We start from the raw sequence: 20393 nt of genomic DNA, 5'->3' as shown, positions 1-20393 counted from the left end.
CATCAATTTCCCCAACACCATTTCTCTACTAATACTGATTTCTTTCAGTTCCTCTCTCTCATTAAGCCCTATGTTCCCCGACATTTCTGGTATGATATTTGTGTCCTCCTTTGTAAAGACAGAACCAAAGTATGCATTTAGTTGGTCAAACATTTCTTTGTTCCCCATAATAAATTCCCCTGTTTCTGACTGTAAGGGACCTACATTTGTCTTCACCAATCCTTTTCTCTTCACAAACCTATAGAAACTTTTACAGTCAGTTTTTATGTTCTTCGCTAGCTTGGTCTCGTCCTCTATTTTCCCCTTCTTAATCAATCCCTTGGTTCTCCTTTGCTGAATTCTAAACTGCTCCCAATCCTCAGGTCTGTTGTTTTTCTTGGCAAATTTATATGCCTCTTCCTTGGATCTAATGCTGTCTCTAATTTCCCCTGTAAGCCATGGTTTGGCTACCTTTCCCATTTTACTTTTGCACCAGACAGGGATAAACAATTGTTGCAGTTCATCCATGTGCTCTTTAAATGTTTGCCATTGCCTATCCACCGTCATCCCTTTAAGTAACGTTTCCCAATCCGTCATGGCCAACTCGCGCCTCATACCTTCGTAGTTTCCTTTACTAAGATTCATGTTTATGGAATGTAGAAGATGGGAAGGTGGCCAGGAGAATGCTGGAATGGTTGAGTCTGGAGGTAGCAAAGTCTGTGAATTTTCTCCATGATCACAAAAGATGTTGATGAAAACCCACAGGACCCCAGATATCAGCTGTCGCAGTCCACAGCTCTCAGCTGGACCAGGTGCATTCCACCGACATTCCCGCAGGGACCCCTGACACAGCAGACATTGTGTCTCACACGGTATTTGATTATTTCACTCTCTTCTCATCCTTACAATCTGCATCTATGCAATAAATAGCCATTCATCCAGCTCCTTTGAAAGGAGTTAATCGACTCAGCCTTTATCTGGGAGAAATGGAACTTCCCTGACCTCATTGCAGTGGAACTTTATACTCGTGTCCTCTGGTCTTCAGAACAATTATTTAAAAAGATTAAATATTGTAAGAAACTCTATAATATTTGATGAGCTATGTGTTTAGAGGCCTGATCCCGGATCTGTGCAGTGTGACACAGAGCAACTAACCCCGAGTTATACTGCCAGCTCTCTATTACTCTCTGCCATAGGACAGCAGAGCCATGTGTGCTGCAACATGAGTGCCAGTTAAGTATTAATATTGGGAGAGAGCCAGTTTAGTGGGTACGAATCCCTTGAGGGGTCTAACGCTTCACTTAGCTTGATTATCAAAATGCCAGCCAATCTATCCCAATATTTCCCAAAGAAGCCCCCGCTTAGATTTGTCACCTGCCCTACTTTAGCAGGCTGTTCTACCACTCTTACCCCAGTGCTCACTGGCTTCCGGACCGGCAATGCCTCAATTTTAAAATCCTCACTTTTTTTCAAACCCCTTCCAGGCCTCCCTCTCCTCATCACTGTAACTGCCTCCTGTCCTGCAACCCTCCAGTTCTGGTCTTTTGCATATCCCCAGTTATTTTATCAGTCCACTGTTGGCGGCCATGCCTTCAGCTACCTGGGCACTAAACTCTTAAATTCCCTCCTTAAACCTCTCTTACCCTCCTTTAAAGCACCCCACCCCTTAAAACCCACCTACTTGGCCAAGCTTTTGGTCACCTGTCCTAGTATCTCTTAATTGGCTCGGTGTTAATTTTTTGTCCAATAGTGCTCCTCTGAAATGCTTTGGGAGGTTTTACTACGTTAAAGGCTCTTTATAAATGTTGCCGTTGAAATATAGTGTGGGTGAGGAATGCTAATGAGCAATTTCTCCCCTTCCCCTTCCTGTCCAGAGGGTGCCAAGGAGATTTACCAGACAGGTACCAGGGATGAGGGACTGCAGTTATGTGGAGAGACTGAAGAACCTGAGACTCATTAGAACACAAACGAATTTAATAGAACAGTTCAAAATCATGAAAAGTTTTGATCGAGTAATTGAGGAGAAACTGTTTCCACTAGGAGGAGGGTTAGTAAGGAGGACGCAGATTGGAAAATAATTGGCAAAAGAACCAGAGGTGAGATGAGGAGAATAGTTTTTACGCAGCAAGTTGTTATGATCTGCAAGCATAGTCAAAGCAGATTCAGTAGTAACTTTCAAAAGGGAATTGGATAAATACTTGAAAAAGAAAAATTTGCAGGGCTATGAGGAAAGAGCAGGGTAGTGTGACTAATTGGATAGCTCTTTCAAAGAGCTGGCCTCCTTCAATGCTGTATGATTCTATGAAAAGGTGTTTACTGCTTGCTGGGTGACAGTGATTCTGCACTATGCATTCCCCAGTGCCTCCTTTGCACAAGAGATTATATCATTAACTATTTGGCAATGGAAGGCATCACAGCTGAGCCTGATCTTCTTGTCAGCTGACCTGCGCACACCTGCCCATCCCAGCTGGGGGCTATTGGGTAATGATCAGGAGCTGATTTCTCCTGTTCCTCATTCAGGGGCACTGAGGCCAATTATAACACCCCCACCACTGTGCAGTCCGGCTCGATTTTGGGGCAGTGGGGCTCCAGCCTGGGGGAATGGGACTCGGTCCTGGGGCAATGGGGCTTGGTCCTGTGCATTATCTTTCCACAACTATTGAGTGCAGGTGGTAATAACAGTTTGAAGCAGCTTATCCCAGCAGAGCTGCTGTACATTTCCTGAAGGGTTATCAATTCTGCCAATCAAAACAGCTCTTTAACTTGCCAATTTTTAGAGACTCGTACAGCATAGAAACAGGCCCTTCGGCCCACCGCGTCCATGCTGACCATAATGCCTATCTATACTAATCCCACCTGCCTGCATTGATTCCATATCCCTCTATGCCTTTCTCATTCAAGTATCTGTCCAGATGCCTCTTAAATGTTGCTACTGTTCCTGCCTCCACCATCTCCTCAGGCAGCTCATTCCAGATACCCACTATTCTTTATGTGAACAATTTACCCCTTTGATCCCTTTAAACCTCCTCCCTCTCACCTTAAATCAATGCCCTCTAGTTTTAGTCACCCCTACCATGGGAAACAGACTCTGGCTATCTACCCTATCTATACCTCTATCATGTCCCCTCTCAGCCTCCTTCGCTCCAGGGAAAACAGACCCAGCCTACACAATCTCTCTTTATAACTCAAGCCCTCCAAACCAGGCAACATCCTTGTGAATCTTTTCTGCACCCTCTCTAGCTAATCACATCTTTCCTGTAGGTCGGCGACCAGAACTGCACACGGTACTCCAAGTGCGGCCTAACCAACGTTATGTACAACTGTAACATGACGTCCCAACTCTTGTACTCAATGCCTCGGCCGATGAAGGCAAGCATGCCATACGCCTTCTTCAGCACCCTGTCTACCTGTGTTGCCACTTTCAGGGAACTATGTACTTGCACCCCAAGGTCTCTCTGCTCGACAACACTCCCCAGGGCCCTGCCATTCACTGTATACGTCCTGCCCTGGTTTAACTTCCCAAAATGCATCACTTCGCACTTGTCTGCGTTAAATTCCATTTGTCAATCCCTTGCCCATTTCCCAGTTGATCTATATCCTGTTGTAACCTTAGACAACCTTCTTCACTGTCCACTATACCACCAATTTTGGTGTCATCTGCAAACTTACTAATCATGCCCCCTACATTCACATCCAAGTCATTAATATAGATGACAAACAACGGAGGTCCCAGCACCGATCCCTGCGGCACACCACTGGTCACTGGCCTCCAATCTGAAAAACAACCCTCCACTACCACCCTCTGCCTCCTATCACCAAGCCAATTTTGTATCCAATTTGCTAGCTCACCCTGGATCCCATGTGTTTGAACCTTGCAGACCAGCCTACCATGCGGGACCTTGTCAAAGGCCTTGCTAAAGTCCATGTAGACAACGTCCATCGCCCTACCCTCGTTAATCCTCTTGGTCACCTCCTCGAAAAACTCAATCAGATTCGTGAGACATGATTTCCCACGCACAAAGCCATGCTGACAATCCCTAATCAGACGATGCCTTTCCAAATGCATATAAATCCTGTCTCTCAGAATCCCTTCCAATAACTTTCCCACCACTGATGTAAGGCTCACCGGCCTGTAGTTTCCTGGCTTATCCCTGCTGCCCTTCTTAAATAAGGACACAACGTTGTTTTTATGAAATCACCACAGAACTTTATGGAATTTCTTTTTGTTCTGTAGTTGGAATTTTGGAGCAACAGAGCGATGCATTTTATGTTACCATGACGACGGGCTCCACGCAGGGGACTCACGAAAGCCGGACCGGGCCTTTGCTGGTGACTGGCCTGGACCTGAAGTGGGCGATTTCCCACAGCAGGGTGGTGATGACCCTGGAGGAGGAAGCCATCAGCACCATCAGGAAGTTCTTCTCTGAGATCCGGTTCTCTGCTGTGCAACACTGAACGGTAAATAGATGAGCAAATTAGAGCACCCTTCACATCCTCCGCACCCCCCAAAGTGCTTCTCAGCCAATGATTGCAGTCATCTGAACCAGAAAGTCGTGAAGTCCCACTCTGGAAACTTGAGCATAAAATCTGGACTGACATTCCCGTGCAGAACAGAGGGAGTGCTGCACTGTCAGAGGTGCTGTTTTTCAGATGAGATGTTAAACCAAAGTGCAGTCTGCTCTTAGTTAAAACTTATTATCTGATTATTTTTACATTGCTACATGTGAGAGCTTGCTCTTCCCAAATTAGCAACCCTGTTTCCTACATTACAACAGTGACTATATTGAAGGGCTTCATTGGCTGTAAAGTGTTTTGGTATGTCCTGAGGTTGTGAAAGGCATGATATAAATATAACACCTTGAATCTGGAACGTTCTAGAACTAAAATCACAGATTTCTCTGTTGAACTGAGAGGCTGCTGGAGGCAGACTGCTATAACAACCACATGGGACTCTCGTACCATCGCTACTGAGAGCTTCCTTTTACCGGCACTTTTAACCTGAAATCAGTGAACCTTGAAAGCAGAATAAAGAGATGATGTCTGCAGCTAGTCAGTCCTCACCTGCATAACCTGAGGTTTCTGTACTTCATTCAAACTTACAGTACAAAAGGAGGCCATTCAGCCCTGCATGCCTGTGCTGGCTCTTTGAAAGATCAGTCATGCTTGGTCCCACATCCCCTTGCTTTTTGTCCATAACCCTGTAAGTTCCTTATCCTCGAGGACTCCAGATCCCTTTTCAAATTATTTATGCAGTCAGCTTCCACCACCTTTTCAGGTCATCCAGATCCCAATTCCCCAGTGAAAAAATGTTTCCCCTCTCGATCTTTTGGCAAACAATTTCAAATCAGCTACTTACAGCTAATCTGTAGCCTGTCCCAGTCACCCACGGCAACATCCCTTCCCAGTCACCCACGGCAACATCCCATCCCAGTCACTGTTCCAATCCAGTTAACTAAAGAACTGTTGGTTATGGTCAGTCCTCTCTGGACTCAAAGAAATAAGCTCCCATTAAGCCAGTACATCTGTACCTTGTGCCGATGCTGTGTGTGCATTAGTAACATTGCCTGGAGTAAGGAGGTGATTTGATGAAGTGTAAGCGATGAATCTCTGGGATTCGGAGCCAGCTGTGTCTCTGTTCTGTGGCTCTGTTGACTGTTCTGTCTGCTTGTCGGGTGTGGGGAGGTGTTGAATGAACCACTGTTATAACTGTGCATTGCTGTAGTGCCACAGAACGTTGTTGTGTCACAGGATTCTCTTCTTGTCATTATGCAGCTTCTGAGCAGCATCAGCTGCACTGTGCAGTGGGCATGGGCTCGACCCCACCCCCAGCTGTGGCCATCAGGGCAAACTCCCTTTGTCACACTGCTTTTTCATTTCCCGCTGACACTTACTGGAGTAAAAGTTCCAAAGGCACTTGGCACCTCACCCACGGGGATAGTCAATAGGTGTAGAGGATATGCAACCCTGAAGAGCAAAGCAACCATTTCCTGTCCAGCACTCTCCTGACACCCACACATATGCACTGAAGATTGCTGAAGAGCCTTGGCTGATTTGTTTGCCCCCCTTTCCCCCCACCCCATTCTCCCTCCTCCAAGGGGTGCAGAAGAAAGTTTTGCTCCCCATTTGCCATCCAAGTAACCCAACACAGTCCTGGAATCGAACCTGCCGGTCTCTGTGGTTTAGTATCAACTGGGCTACATCAGAAGGGTTTTTCAGTGGAATAGCCCCACCTGCGGCCGCAGTATTCCAAGCTCTGTGTTTCCTCCCACTGTTTGATGTTCGGTAATAGGGTGTCATTAGTAAACACCATGGAGACACTCCAAGCTTGAACTGACATAAGAACATAAGAAATAGAAGCTGGAATAGGCCCATATGTCCTTCAAGACTGTTCCACCATTCAACAAGATTGTGGTTAATCTTCTACATCAAATATCCCCATATCCCTTAATTTCCTTCGTGCCCAAAAATCTATCCACCTCCATCTTGAATATACTCAACAACTGAGCATCCACAGCTCTCTGGGTAGAGACTTCCAAATGCACCAATTCTTGTGGTGAGGAGGGATATGAGGGAGAAACCTTGACAATTCCATTAGGCAGACAATTCATTTATAACTCCTTTCCTTTTAGTAACGTTACAGTTTTCCCGACGGTAAAGCAACTCTGTCAGCTTCTTGGTTTGTTATCTCCCTGCAGTCACTCCAGAGACCGACCTGAAACAACGTTCGAAACGGAGGCTTATCCACTGCTGTCTACAGGAATGTTGCATCCCAATCATTTGTTCCTTCCTAGTAGCACCCCCCACCACAGTCACCTCCCAGTCCCCCCCCCCCCCCCCCATCGCCTCCCAGCTCCCCTCCCTCCACCGTCACTTCCCAGTCCCCCCCCCCCCCCCGCCATCGCCTCCCAGCTCCCCCCCCTCACCATCGCCTCCCAGCTCTCCCCCCCCACCTTCACCTCCCAGTCCCCCCCACCCCCACCATCACCTCCCAGTCCCCGCCCCCGTCACCTTCCAGCTCTCCCGCCCCACCATCACCTCCCAGTCCTCCCTCCGTCACCTTCCAGCACCACCCCCTCCCCCATCATCTCCCAGCTTCCCCACCGCCTCCCAGCTCCCCCCCCACCATCACCTCCCAGTCCTCCCCCCGTCACCTTCCAGCTTCCCCCCCGCCCCACCATCACCTCCCAGTCCTCCCTCCGTCACCTTCCAGCACCACCCCCTCCCCCATCATCTCCCAGCTTCCCCACCGCCTCCCAGCTCTCCCCCCCACCATCACCTCCCAGTCCTCCCCCCGTCACCTTCCAGCTTCCCCCCGCCCCACCATCACCTCCCAGTCCTCCCCCGTCACCTACCAGCTCCCCCATCGCCTCCCAGTTCCCCCCACTCCACACCTCCCAGTCTCCAGCCCCCCGTCGCCTCCCAGTCTCTCCACCCCCCCAGCCCCCCGTCGCCTCCCAGTCTCTCCACCCCACACCCCCGTCACTTCCTAGTCCCCCACCATCGCCTCCCAGTCATTGCATCCCATCTCGTCCCCGTTCATCCACCGAGTGCAGCATCCATTCCTTCCCAGTCACTGCCTACCAGCCAGCTATCCTCATGGGAGCACCTCAGCTTGAAAATGATCACTGACACAGCAAGCAGAGCCAGCGTTTTCCTGCTAGTTACTGTTTACATCAGAACAGCATTTTGAAAGGAATTGAGTTCCTTCTGTTGCTACAACCATCTGCCAGATCACCTCCAATCTGCTGTTGGTGAGATTCAGCCATCTCTACAAGAGGATCCTAATCTGCATGTTGTCCACAAGGAGCCATCTTTAGAGGGAGGTATATTCTAGATGTAGTGATGGGGGAGTCATCTCTGCAGGGTCATGTTAAAGTCACACACCATAACAAGCTCTCTGCTTGTAAAACTGCACTTTAGAATAGAGCAATTTTGTGTCTTATTGTAGCTGCTATCTAAATAGTAGCCATCTTTAGAAGAGCATCCTATTATAGTTATCCAATTACAAGAAAGTCCCAGTTAAGCTGTTGTCTACAAGATGGCCACTTTGGAAGAGCTTATTTTGGTAACTACGCTGTCTTATCAGTGTCCCATTTTAGCTGTTGAGCTTGAAGCAGCCATTTTATATGTTGAAGATGTCATTATCTCTGCAAAGTCTCCTTGAAATATTGTTCTCTTAATGAAACTACTTACCTTTCATTCCCATTCCAGCCAGAGCTGTGTCTCTCCAACCTGCACTCCTGATATTGATCAACTCTTCACTCATTTGATAGTCTAGTCCTTCCTGAATTTCTTAAACCACAATCTGAGGGGTATAGGATCTGGAGGAGTTTCACTGAGGGGAGTGGGATCTGGAGGAGTAGCACTGAGGGGAGTGGGATCTGGAGGAGTAGCACTGAGGGGAGTGGGATCTGGAGGAGTAGCACTGAGGGGAGTGGGATCTGGAGGAGTAGCACTGAGGGGAGTGGGATCTGGAGGAGTAGCACTGAGGGGAGTGGGATCTGGAGGAGTAGCACTGAGGGGAGTGGGATCTGGAGGAGTAGCACTGAGGGGAGTGGGATCTGGAGGAGTAGCACTGAGGGGAGTGGGTTCTGCAGGGGTTTCACTGAGGGGAGTGGGTTCTGCAGGAGTTTCACTGAGGGGAGTGGGTTCTGCAGGAGTTTCACTGAGGCGAGTGGGATCTAGAGGAGTAGCACTGCGGGGAGTGGGATCTGAAGGAGTAGCTCTGAGGGGAGTGAGATCTCGAGGAGTAGCTCTGAGGGGAGTGGGATCTCGAGGAGTAGCTCTGAGGGGAGAGGGATCTCGAGGAGTAGCTCTGAGGGGAGTGGGATCTCGAGGAGTAGCTTTGAGGGGAGTGGGATCTCGAGGAGTAGCTCTGAGGGGATTGGGATCTGAAGGAGTAGTTCTGAGGGGAGTGTGATCTGAAGGAGTTTCACTGAGGGGAGTGGGATCTGGAGGAGTTTCACTGAGGGGAGTGGGATCTAGAGGAGTAGCACTGAGGGGATTGGGATCTGAAGGAGTAGCTCTGAGGGGAGTGGGATCTGAAGGAGTTTCACTGAGGGGAGTGGGATCTAGAGGAGTAGCACTGAGGGGATTGGGATCTGAAGGAGTAGCTCTGAGGGGAGTGGGATCTAGAGGAGTTTCACTGAGGAGAGTGGGTTCTGCAGGAGTTTCACTGAGGGGAGTGGGATCTGGAGGAGTTTCACTGCGGGGAGTGGGATCTAGAGGAGTAGCACTGCGGGGAGTGGGATCTGAAGGAGTAGCTCTGAGGGGAGTGAGATCTCGAGGAGTAGCTCTGAGGGGAGTGGGATCTCGAGGAGTAGCTCTGAGGGGAGAGGGATCTCGAGGAGTAGCTTTGAGGGGAGTGGGATCTCGAGGAGTAGCTCTGAGGGGATTGGGATCTGAAGGAGTAGTTCTGAGGGGAGTGTGATCTGAAGGAGTTTCACTGAGGGGAGTGGGATCTGGAGGAGTTTCACTGAGGGGAGTGGGATCTAGAGGAGTAGCACTGAGGGGATTGGGATCTGAAGGAGTAGCTCTGAGGGGAGTGGGATCTGAAGGAGTTTCACTGAGGGGAGTGGGATCTAGAGGAGTAGCTCTGAGGGGAGTGGGATCTGAAGGAGTTTCACTGAGGGGAGTGGGATCTGGCGGAGTAGCACTGAGGGGAGTGGGATCTGAAGGAGTAGCTCTGAGGGGAGTGGGATCTGGAGGAGTAGCTCTGAGGGGAGTGGGATCTAGAGGAGTAGCTCTGAGGGGAGTGGGATCTAGAGGAGTAGCACTGAGGGGAGTGGGATCTGAAGGAGTAGCTCTGAGGGGAGTGGGATCTGAAGGAGTAGCTCTGAGGGGAGTGGGATCTGAAAGAGTTTCACTGAGGGGAGTGGGATCTGGAGGAGTCGCTGGAGCTAGGTACCACCCACAGCTCCTCACATGTTGGGACAGTTCTGCCATCGCGCCGGTGACTGGCTTCACCAAGACCTCGGGCAGGTGGTTATTCCCTTTGCAGGAAACATTAGAATTTTTTTATTATTCCTTTCATGGGATGCTGGTTTGGCCAGGATTTGTTGCCCATCCCTAATTGCCTTTGATAAAGAGGTGTTGAGCTACCTTCTTGAACCGTTGCAGTCTGTGTGGTGTAGGTACACCCGCAGTGCTTTTAGAGTGGTAGTTCCAGGATTTTGATCCTGGTGTGTGGCTTGGAGGGGAACTTGCAGATGGTGGTGTTTCCATGCATTTGCTGTCCTTGTCCTTCTCGGTGGAAGAGGTCGCAGCTTTGGAAGGTGCTGTTGAAGGAGGCGTGCTGAGTTGCTGCAGTGCATCTTGTAGATGGTACACACTGCTGCCACTGTGCATCGGTGGTGAAGGGAGTGAATGTTGAAGGTTAATGAGGTTCTGATCAAGCAGGCTGCTTTGTCCTGGATGGTGTCGAGCTTCTTGAATGTTGTTGGAGCTGCATCATCCAGGCAGGTTGAAAGTCTTCCATCACACTCCTGACTTCTGCCTTGTAGAAGGTGGACAGACTTTGGGGAGTCAGGAGGTGGGTTACTTGCCGGGGAATTCCCAGCATCTGACCTGTTCTTGCAGCCACATAATTTATCTGCCTGGTCTAGTTCAGTTTCTGATCAACGGTGACCCCCGGGGTGTTGATAGTGGGGGATTCCATGATGGTAATGCCGTTGAACGTCATGGGGAGATGGTTAAATTCTCTCGGCAGTTATCATTGCCCAGCACTTGTGTGACATGAATGTTACTTCTCAGGCCAAACCTGAATGTTGTTCAGATCTTGCTACATATAGACACGGCTGCTTCAACATCTGAGGAGTTGCAAATGGTATTGAACATCATACAATCATCAGCGAACATCCCCACTTCTGACCTTATGATGGAGGAAAGGACATTGATGAAGCAGCTGAAGGATTGAGCAGACTGCGTACTGAGATTTGGTACTGTTACAGCACACATTGCAAGCATGATGGAGGTTAAGGGGAAGGGTTGGGAAAGAGGCAGTGGGTCAGTCGATCAGTAAGTTATAAATTACTTTTGCTTTTCTGTTTCCTTGGCTGTCTGTGGTCATAGGGAGCAGGAAATGACAACACAGGAAAAAGGGAGCCAGTAACATTTATCAATCACTGATTGGTTGATTTTGACAGAAGTAGCACTAAGCCAATCAGAAAACTGGTACACGTGTCTTTACTGAATTAATCGGAAACCTTGAATGTGAACCTACGCTGATTTTTAAAAAATTGTTACATAGATTATTTATATGTGTATATAGACAGATTATAAATAGATATACTCTAAACCAGTGTATATGCAATTTAAAGAAATTTAATATATATGTCTGTGTGTGTTTACGGTATTTATTTTGGCATCAATTGCTACCTGCCCTGGGACATGAAGACATGACCGCTAACCTCTTTATTGGAGGTAGCTGAGCCATGTGCCTGTCTTAGGGTTCAGAAGGCACTGGGACATGTCAGTCTGAAGGTTATACTGCCATTTTGCCCCTGTAAAGCATGTTGATAGTTACTGTAACTTCAAATTATCTTGCCATTGTTACTGGTCTTTAATCCTTTATGTAGGAATATCAGATTATGCATCGGTTACAAGGAGGATCTCGCCTTCGGTGTCAACATTTACAGCTGTCACATGCAAAAACAGGCCAAAAAATTAGAATCAACCCTGTTCCTCTCCCCTTTGAACTCAAATCTGCGTATTACACGGGACTGATCTGAGTTTTTACTCTCTTGAGTTCCGAAGAAGGGTCACTGACCCGAAACGTTAACTCTGCTTCTCTTTCCACAGATGCTGCCAGACCTGCTGAGTGATTCCAGCATTTCTTGTTTTTGTTTGAGTTTTTACTCTGTTCAGGGGGCTCAGTCTGTTCACACCCCAAGCCTGTTCTCTATTTAACTAGTCTATATCTGTCTTCCTTCATTTATCGTGCTGCATATACATTTCCCTTGCATATTCTTGTATTTTCTGAAAACCTTGTAACCTATGCTGGGAGAGTGTGGACTTTTTCCTCTGTCACTCCAGTGTGTGGTTACTCCTATAATGAGAGTACTACTCATTAGTACACCAGGTCGTGCAGCAACAAACACCAGCAGACATTTGTTTTAACAACTGAAAACCGGGGGGTGGGAGCTGTCCAGATAATCACAGGTGTGTGGGGAACACTTGCTGTTTTTGAGGTTTGTAAATGTCTGCAGTTTTACCCACCTCTCTGTGTATGAAAGGTGTGTAAATCCAAAATTACACCTGTTAACTCCATTCCCTCCATGTGATGCTTGACACAAAAGTGATCAATTATAGAAGTAAAATGCCAAAAGGAATAGTGGTCTATTGTGTGCTGATTTTTATTTATTAGTAGTTAATAACATCAGTTTCTTTTTGTTAACAGGGTTAAGTCTATAACACACTGGTGGTTTAAGGTAGATTGTTTTCATTATTAATGACTCTTCTGTGGTGTTGCATGTAGGAAGACAAACAAGTGTGTCTTCAAGTGACGCAGGTTATAATTCAGTCCTTGGTTTTAAAGTGCTTCATTCTGAGTGAAGTGGACTTGGTTGCAATATTGATTTTCTCTGCAGTACAGCCTGAGATGCTCCAGTGCTGTCAGTGGTGGTTGGGTGTAATTACAGTGTGACATGTTTACATAGCAACCTCCCATTCTAAATATGAACACACATTTATGATGAGAAAGTTGGCACAAAAGTGTAACTGAAATATGGCAACAGAAAGTGAGCACGTTTACAATATAAGTGTAATAGTATATTACAATAATTACATTACAATAGCACTTCTTCTGTGAGCCCAATTACCTCTCACTCACTGAGCCCAATCCCCACGGAGCCTAATTCACTCTCACTGATTAGACTCAGTGAGGGAGTGTGGATTAGACTCAGTAGCCCAAACCATACTCCCTCACTGAGCCCAATGCATCTGTTCCTGTGGCTTTTAAGCTGCTCCCTCCTTGCAGGAGTTCCTTCACCTGTCCCTGTGCCCTTTGACTAGAATCTTTGAAACTTACAGCAGGGAAGAAAGCCATTTGGCCCATCATACCTATGCTGGCGCTTTGCAAAAGCAGTCGTGCTTAGTCCCGTATCCCCATTTTATGTCTGTAACCCTATAAATTCCTCACTGGGCAACAGCAATCCCAATACTTGTCCCGTGCCCTTTACCTGTTCTCCCTGCCCCTCTTTGTTTTGGTCAGTCCCATTATGGTGTTTGCTTATCTTCCTTTTCCAGTTCTGTCCAGAGTTCCCAGCTGAAACATTAATTGTTTGTTCAGAAGCTGACAGGGCTCCTTTTCTGCTCTAATTGATGTTTGAAGCTCTATCTGATTGGCAGTCTCCAGTGTACAGGTTGACTTTGAGAAATCCAACTAATTGAATTCAGTTTGATCAGTCACAGCTGTTCCCAGGACTCATCTACCTTCAAATATCCATTTAAATTCTGTAAATACAAGCTTGCTCCATCTGCCTGGAGAGTGGATTTAATTGTTATCAAATCCTCTCCATTAATGAGGACCTGTGAGAACGTTCTTTGATGGTACAAGGGCAAAGTGGTAAATGGCCAGGTCATTGGTGTTTCATATTTCAGGCAACAAGAGGCTCTCTGTTTCAAACAGACCTCTTTGTTACTGAGTGTCCTCACTGGGGACCCAACCTCTTTCCTCTGCCATCTAATAAAACTGCTGATTTCGCCCACAGTCAGCCCACACCACACTGACAGACCTCTAGGAGAGTAGCATGAGAGGCAAGAATTAAATGGCTCTCTTGTGCTTACTCTCTGTATTTTATCTCTCACTCACTCTGTCCATTTCTAATTCACTGTCTCTCTCCATTACTCATTTCCTCTGTCACTATTTCCCCATCTTTCTCTCTATGTGCCTCTCTCTTCACCATTCTGACTTTCTTGTTCATTCTGGCTCTTATTCCAGCATTTCCTCCCCCCTCTGTCTCTCTCTCTCCCCAGCACTTATTCTAATGCCATGACTCACACTTTCTGGCTTGTCTTGGCTTTTAAGCTCCTCTTTCTTTCCTCCATGTCCTGCATTCCATACATTTTTGCACTTTGAGGTCAGGTGTTGCTGTTCTAGTAAATATTATCTGAATGCAAGCTATCCTGGAACAAGAAAAATAAGTTAACCTGCTCCTCCCACACTAGGTCCAATCCCCTCCCTCGCACTTTACACACCCATTAATCCTCTTTACGCAGCCATTTAATCTCTTCCTAGCGCTCTACCCATGCATTTAAACCCCTCCCTGGCAGTCTCTACCTGCCCATTTAATCTCCTCCATCGCACGCTCTACCCACCCTCTCAGACCCAGTACAATGCCCTCCCTTCTGTCTCCATCCATTTTCCCTGTACTAATCCTTTTTAATGTTTATTTGTCCAGCACTAACCTATTTTCTTGGTGTCTAGTTCACGGTGTTGAATCTGTTGGTCGTTTGGTCAGTAAAACTGCAGGATGTCCTGGGGCTGCACTCACCCTCCTACCAATTCCCAATCAATCGATACAGCCCCAGGATCTGCTTAGAGCTTTTCCATCTTTCAGTCATCCACATCCAGCTGACATGTGCGATGGAATGAACTCGTCACCAAGCTCCAAGAATGGTCAGTGTGCCCACTGCTCAGGTTGTTTATTGTGAGATGGTTTTACGTTGACAGTATTTCTGAGGAAAACTACATCACATTTTAAAATAAAAATCATGCTGAGACTAGCAGTGCAGTGTGCAACCCGCATTAGCAGTGTTCATCCCCCAGGGACGCGGCATCATGCTCATCCACCAATGGTGTGATTATCAGGAGATTGGGAGCCGGATTGGAGAAGACTTCAACAGAGCTGGAAATTGACTGGCTGGAACGCCCTGAGAAATAATACAGCCCCTCGGGCCTCTGCTTCAAGCTGTGTTTGTAGATTTTCTGCGACTGGTGGAATTCAAGGACAGTCTTGGTGTAGATGTTCAGAGCAGTAACTGAGGACGCCATGCAGAACGTGAAGGAGATCCAAGCCAGGCTGCAAAACAGCACAAGGTTATCGACAGTACAGGGGATGAGGTCTCACCACAAACAGACAATTAAACTCCCTACACATCCCTTCCTTGTAATATAATGTACTCACTAGAAGGACCAGCCAAAGTCCCAACGATGGGGTCTCCAGTCCTCTGGCCCCTGACTCGCTGTCACTTGGAAAACCTGTGTGTACATCATATGGGCGACCATTCCCAGCAGGCCTGAAAATAAAGTAATAACATCACACACACAGGCACTCTTACACGCTGACACTCACACACCGACACACACTCACACCGACACACACTCACACCGGCACACACACACACCGACACACTCACACTGCTGAACCCACACACACTGATACATTCACACTGGCACTCACACACCAACACTTACACACTCACTCACACAGCCACACACACACACTGGCGACCTCACACACACCGTTATACACACAATCACACTGGCACTCGCATCGACACACACACACACTGATGACCTCACACACACACATGACACACTCTTACACTCCGACACACTCTCACACAGCCACTCACACACTGATGACCTCACACACACCGACACACTCACACTGGTGACCTCACACACACCGTTACACACACACAATCACACTGGCACTCGCATCGACACACACACACACACACCGTTATACACACAATCACACTGGCACTCGCATCGACACACACACACTGGCAACCTCACACACACCGTTATACACACACAATCACACTGGCACTCGCATCGACACACACACACTGGCGACCTCACACACACCGTTATACACACAATCACACTGGCACTCGCATCGACACACACACACACTGATGAACTCACACACACACATGACACACTCTTACACTCCGACACACTCACTCACACAGCCACTCACACGCACTGATGACCTCACACACACCGATTCACTCACACACTGGCGACCTCACACACCGTTATACACACAATCACACTGGCACTCGCATCGACACACACACACACTGACACACACACACACCGATGCACACACCCACACTGGCACTCACACACACTGACACACACACGCTCACACTGGCACTCACACACTGATACACTCGCACACACACTGGCACTCTCATACCGATACACTCGCACACTCACACAGTTGCATTCAAACACTGACACACTCACACTGGCACTCACACACACCAACACACACACTGGCACTCATACACCAATGCACTCACACTGGCACTCTTACACATTGACGCACACAAACTGACACTCATACAAAAACTGACTTGCACACACTCTGGCTCACACCCACACTGATACACACAGTCGCTCAGAACAACACATATAAAGTGACACACTCACTGGCATACATTGACGCAATCACACGGACACATTCAGACAGTCACACACACACAAATCACACACAGACATGCACACAGTCACTCAGACATACAAACACACTGTCAAACACAGTACATACACACAAACAGTCACACTGTTGCACAGAAATACACAGATGCACACTCAACGTCAGAGACAGTCACAAACTCACACAGAGTTCTGTCAGTATTGACAGTAGTGTATCTGTATTTACAGAGAGTGTGTTAATATTTACAAGGGGTCCCCAGTGAGCCGGGAGGGTACCAGTATTTACAGGGGGTCCCCAGATGTGTTTGATGGGACAGTGAAGTGGGAGCTTTACTCTGTATCTAACCCATGAACAGTTTGATAGTTTTGAACACTTACCCGACAAAACAGATAAAATGGCTGCAAATGCATTGAGTTTGAGTCCACAGGTGGGGTTTCCAGGGAAACACAGATCCAAACCCATCAGCAAGAAACTAATGGACAGCAAGACAATGTAGAGCACTTCGGAGACCAGCGAGAGCCACAGGATGCCTGTACCACAGGAGAGAAGGTGAGGATCAGTGGGCACTGAGATACATGAAGGAAGAAAGCGCAAAGAGCAACATTGAGCGACAGAGCAGCAAAGAATGAATTGGAGAAAGAGACAGCGTGAGACATAGAACAGGACAAGAGGCACATGTAGGGAAAGAGAAGAAAAACTGATACATCGAAGGAGGTACCTGAAGAGCAGCTGAGAGACAGTGAGAAACACAAAATATATAAAGAAAGCAGCACAATGAGCCAGAGAGAAACAGAAAGGCAAAGAGAATTCTCTCTCCATCCTCCCTCCTCCCCTCTCTCCATCCTCCCTCCTCCACTCTCTCCATCCTCCCTCCTCCCCTCTCTCCATCCTCCCCTCTCTCCATCCTCCCCTCTCTCCATCCTCCCTCCCCTCTCCATCCTCCCTCCTTCCCTCTCTCCATCCTCCCTCCTCCCCTCTCCATCCTCCCTCCTCCACTCCATCCTCCCTCCTCCCCTCTCTCCATCCTCCCTCCTCCCCTCTCTCCATCCTCCTTATTCCCCTCTCTCCATCCTCCTTATTCCCCTCTCTCCATCCTCCCTCTTCCCCTCTCTCCCTCCTCCCCTCTCTCCGTCCTCCCTCCTCCCCTCTCTCCGTCCACCCTCCTCCCCTCTCTCCGTCCTCCCTCCTCCCCTCTCTCCGTCCTCCCTCCTCCCCTCTCTCCGTCCTCCCTCCTCCCCTCTCTCCGTCCTCCCTCCTCCCCTCTCTCCGTCCTCCCTCCTCCCCTCTCTCCGTCCTCCCTCCTCCCCTCTCTCCGTCCTCCCACTTCCCCTCTCCCCGTCCTCCCTCCTCCCCGTCCTCCCTCCTCCCCGTCCTCCCTCCTCCCCTCTCTCAGTCCTCCCTCCTCCCCTCTCTCCGTCCTCCCTCCTCCCCTCTCAGTCCTCCCACTTCCCCTCTCAGTCCTCCCACTTCCCCTCTCTCCGTCCTCCCTCCTCCCCTCTCTCCGTCCTCCCTCCTCCCCTCTCTCCGTCCTCCCTCCTCCCCGTCCTCCCTCCTCCCCGTCCTCCATCCTCCCCGTCCTCCATCCTCGCCGTCCTCCATCCTCGCCGTCCTCCATCCTCGCCGTCCTCCCTCCTCCCCTCTCCCCGTCCTCCCTCCTCCCCGTCCTCCATCCTCCCCGTCCTCCATCCTCGCCGTCCTCCATCCTCGCCGTCCTCCATCCTCCCCGTCCTCCATCCTCCCCTCTCTCCATCCTCCCTCTCTCCATCCTCCCTCCTCCCCTCTCTCCATCCCTCCTCCGCTCTCTCCATCCTCCCCTCTCTCCATCCTCCCTCCTCCCCTCTCTCCGTCCTCCCCTCTCTCCGTCCTCCCCTCTCTCCGTCCTCCCCTCTCTCCGTCCTCCCCTCTCTCCGTCCTCCCCTCTCTCCGTCCTCCCCTCTCTCCGTCCTCGCTCTCTCCGTCCTCCCCTCTCTCCGTCCTACCACTTCCCCTCTCCCCGTCCTCCATCTTCCCCTCTCTCCATCCTCCCCTCTCTCCATCCTCCCCTCTCTCCATCCTCCCCTCTCTCCATCCTCCCCTCTCTCCATCCTCCCCTCTCTCCATCCTCCCTCTCTCCATCCTCCCTCCTCCCCTCTCTCCGTCCTCCCTCCTCCCCTCTCTCCGTCCTCCCTCCTCCCCTCTCTCCGTCCTCCCTCCTCCCCTCTCTCCGTCCTCCCACTTCCCCTCTCTCCTTCCTCCCTCCTCCCCTCTCTCCGTCCTCCCTCCTCCCCATCCTCCCTCCTCCCCATCCTCCCTCCTCCCCATCCTCCATCCTCCCCTCTCTCCGTCCTCCCTCTCTCCATCCTCCCTCTCTCCATCCTCCCTCCTCCCCTCTCTCCATCCCCTCCCCTCTCTCCATCCCCTCCCCTCTCTCCATCTCCTCCCCTCTCTCCATCCCCTCCCCTCTCTCCATCCCTCCTCCCCTCTCTCCATCCCTCCTCCCCTCTCTCCATCCCTCCTCCCCTCTCTCCATCCCTCCTCCCCTCTCTCCATCCTCTCTCTCCGTCCTCCCCTCTCTCCGTCCTCCCCTCTCTCCGTCCTCCCCTCTCTCCGTCCTCCCCTCTCTCCGTCCTCCCCTCTCTGCGTCCTCCCTCTCTCCGTCCTCCCTCCTCCCCTCTCTCCGTCCACCCTCCTCCCCTCTCTCCGTCCACCCTCCTCCCCTCTCTCCGTCCACCCTCCTCTCCTCTCTCCGTCCACCCTCCTCCCCTCTCTCCGTCCTCCCTCCTCCCCTCTCTCCGTCCTCCCTCCTCCCCTCTCTCCGTCCTCCCACTTCCCCTCTCTCCGTCCACCCTCCTCCCCTCTCTCCGTCCACCCTCCTCCCCTCTCTCCGTCCTCCATCCTCCCCTCTCTCCATCCTCCCTCCTCCCCTCTCTCCATCCTCCCTCCTCCCCTCTCTCCATCCTCCCTCCTCCCCTCTCTCCTTCCTCCCTCTCTCCTTCCTCCCTCTCTCCTTCCTCCCTCTCTCCGACCTCCCTCTCTCCGTCCTCCCTCTCTCCGTCCTCCTTCCTCCCCTCTCTCCGTCCACCCTCCTCCCCTCTCTCCGTCCACCCTCCTCCCCTCTCTCCGTCCTCCCTCCTCCCCTCTCTCCGTCCTCCCTCCTCCCCTCTCTCCGTCCTCCCTCCTCCCCTCTCTCCGTCCTCCCACTTCCCCTCTCCCCGTCCTCCCTCCTCCCCGTCCTCCCTCCTCCCCGTCCTCCCTCCTCCCCTCTCTCCATCCTCCCTCTCTCCAACCTCCCTCTCTCCAACCTCCCCTCTCTCCATCCCTCCTCCCCTCTCTCCATCCTCCCCTCTCTCCATCCTCCCCTCTCTCCGTCCTCCCTCCTCCCCTCTCTCCGTCCTCCCTCCTCCCCTCTCTCCGTCCTCCCTCCTCCCCTCTCTCCGTCCTCCCTCCTCCCCTCTCTCCGTCCTCCCTCCTCCCCTCTCTCCGTCCTCCCTCCTCCCCTCTCTCCGTCCTCCCTCCTCCCCTCTCTCCGTCCACCCTCCTCCCCTCTCTCCGTCCTCCCTCCTCCCCTCCCGTCCTCCCTCCTTCCCGTCCTCCCTCCTTCCCGTAACCATCCTCCCCGTCCTCCATCCTCCCCGTCCTCCATCCTCCCCGTCCTCCATCCTCCCCGTCCTCCATCCTCCCCGTCCTCCATCCTCCCCTCTCTCCATCCTCCCCTCTCTCCATCCTCCCCTCTCTCCATCCTCCCTCCTCCCCTCTCTCCCTCCTCCCCTCTCTCCATCCTCCCCTCTCTCCATCCTCCCTCCTCCCCTCTCCATCCTCCCTCCTCCCCTCTCTCCGTCCTACCACTTCCCCTCTCCCCGTCCTCCATCTTCCCCTCTCTCCATCCTCCCCTCTCTCCATCCTCCCCTCTCTCCATCCTCCCCTCTCTCCATCCTCCCCTCTCTCCATCCTCCCTCCTCCCTCTCTCCATCCTCCCCTCTCTCCATCCTCCCCTCTCTCCCTCCTCCCCTCTCTCCATCCTCCCTCCTCCCCTCTCTCCAT

At 50.6% G+C, this 20393-nt stretch overlaps 2 protein-coding genes across 4 annotated transcripts in view; one reads left to right on the top strand and one right to left on the bottom strand.

Moving 5' to 3' along the window:
- Positions 1-12308, top strand: part of fam234b (family with sequence similarity 234 member B) — a 77064-nt gene extending 64756 nt beyond the window's left edge. For all 3 annotated transcript variants that reach the window (XM_068019344.1, XM_068019345.1, XM_068019343.1), the window contains 2 exons: positions 4214-4437; positions 6675-12308. In XM_068019344.1, coding sequence (XP_067875445.1) covers positions 4214-4434 — 221 coding nt within the window. In that variant the 3' untranslated portion in view covers positions 4435-4437; positions 6675-12308. The remainder of the gene's footprint in view (positions 1-4213; positions 4438-6674) is intronic.
- Positions 12309-14725: 2417 nt separating this feature from the next.
- Positions 14726-20393, bottom strand: part of LOC137353538 (germ cell-specific gene 1-like protein) — a 33406-nt gene continuing 27738 nt past the window's right edge. The window contains exons 3-5 of the mRNA XM_068019906.1: positions 16751-16903; positions 15105-15216; positions 14726-14999 (exon numbers count right to left, since the gene is read on the bottom strand). Coding sequence (XP_067876007.1) covers positions 14726-14999; positions 15105-15216; positions 16751-16903 — 539 coding nt within the window. The remainder of the gene's footprint in view (positions 15000-15104; positions 15217-16750; positions 16904-20393) is intronic.

Source organism: Heterodontus francisci, chromosome 41, assembly GCF_036365525.1.
Source record: "Heterodontus francisci isolate sHetFra1 chromosome 41, sHetFra1.hap1, whole genome shotgun sequence".
Lineage (NCBI taxonomy): Eukaryota > Metazoa > Chordata > Chondrichthyes > Heterodontiformes > Heterodontidae > Heterodontus > Heterodontus francisci.
The sequence above is the reverse complement of the archived record's forward strand: the minus strand, read 5'-3'. Positions and strand labels throughout refer to the sequence as shown.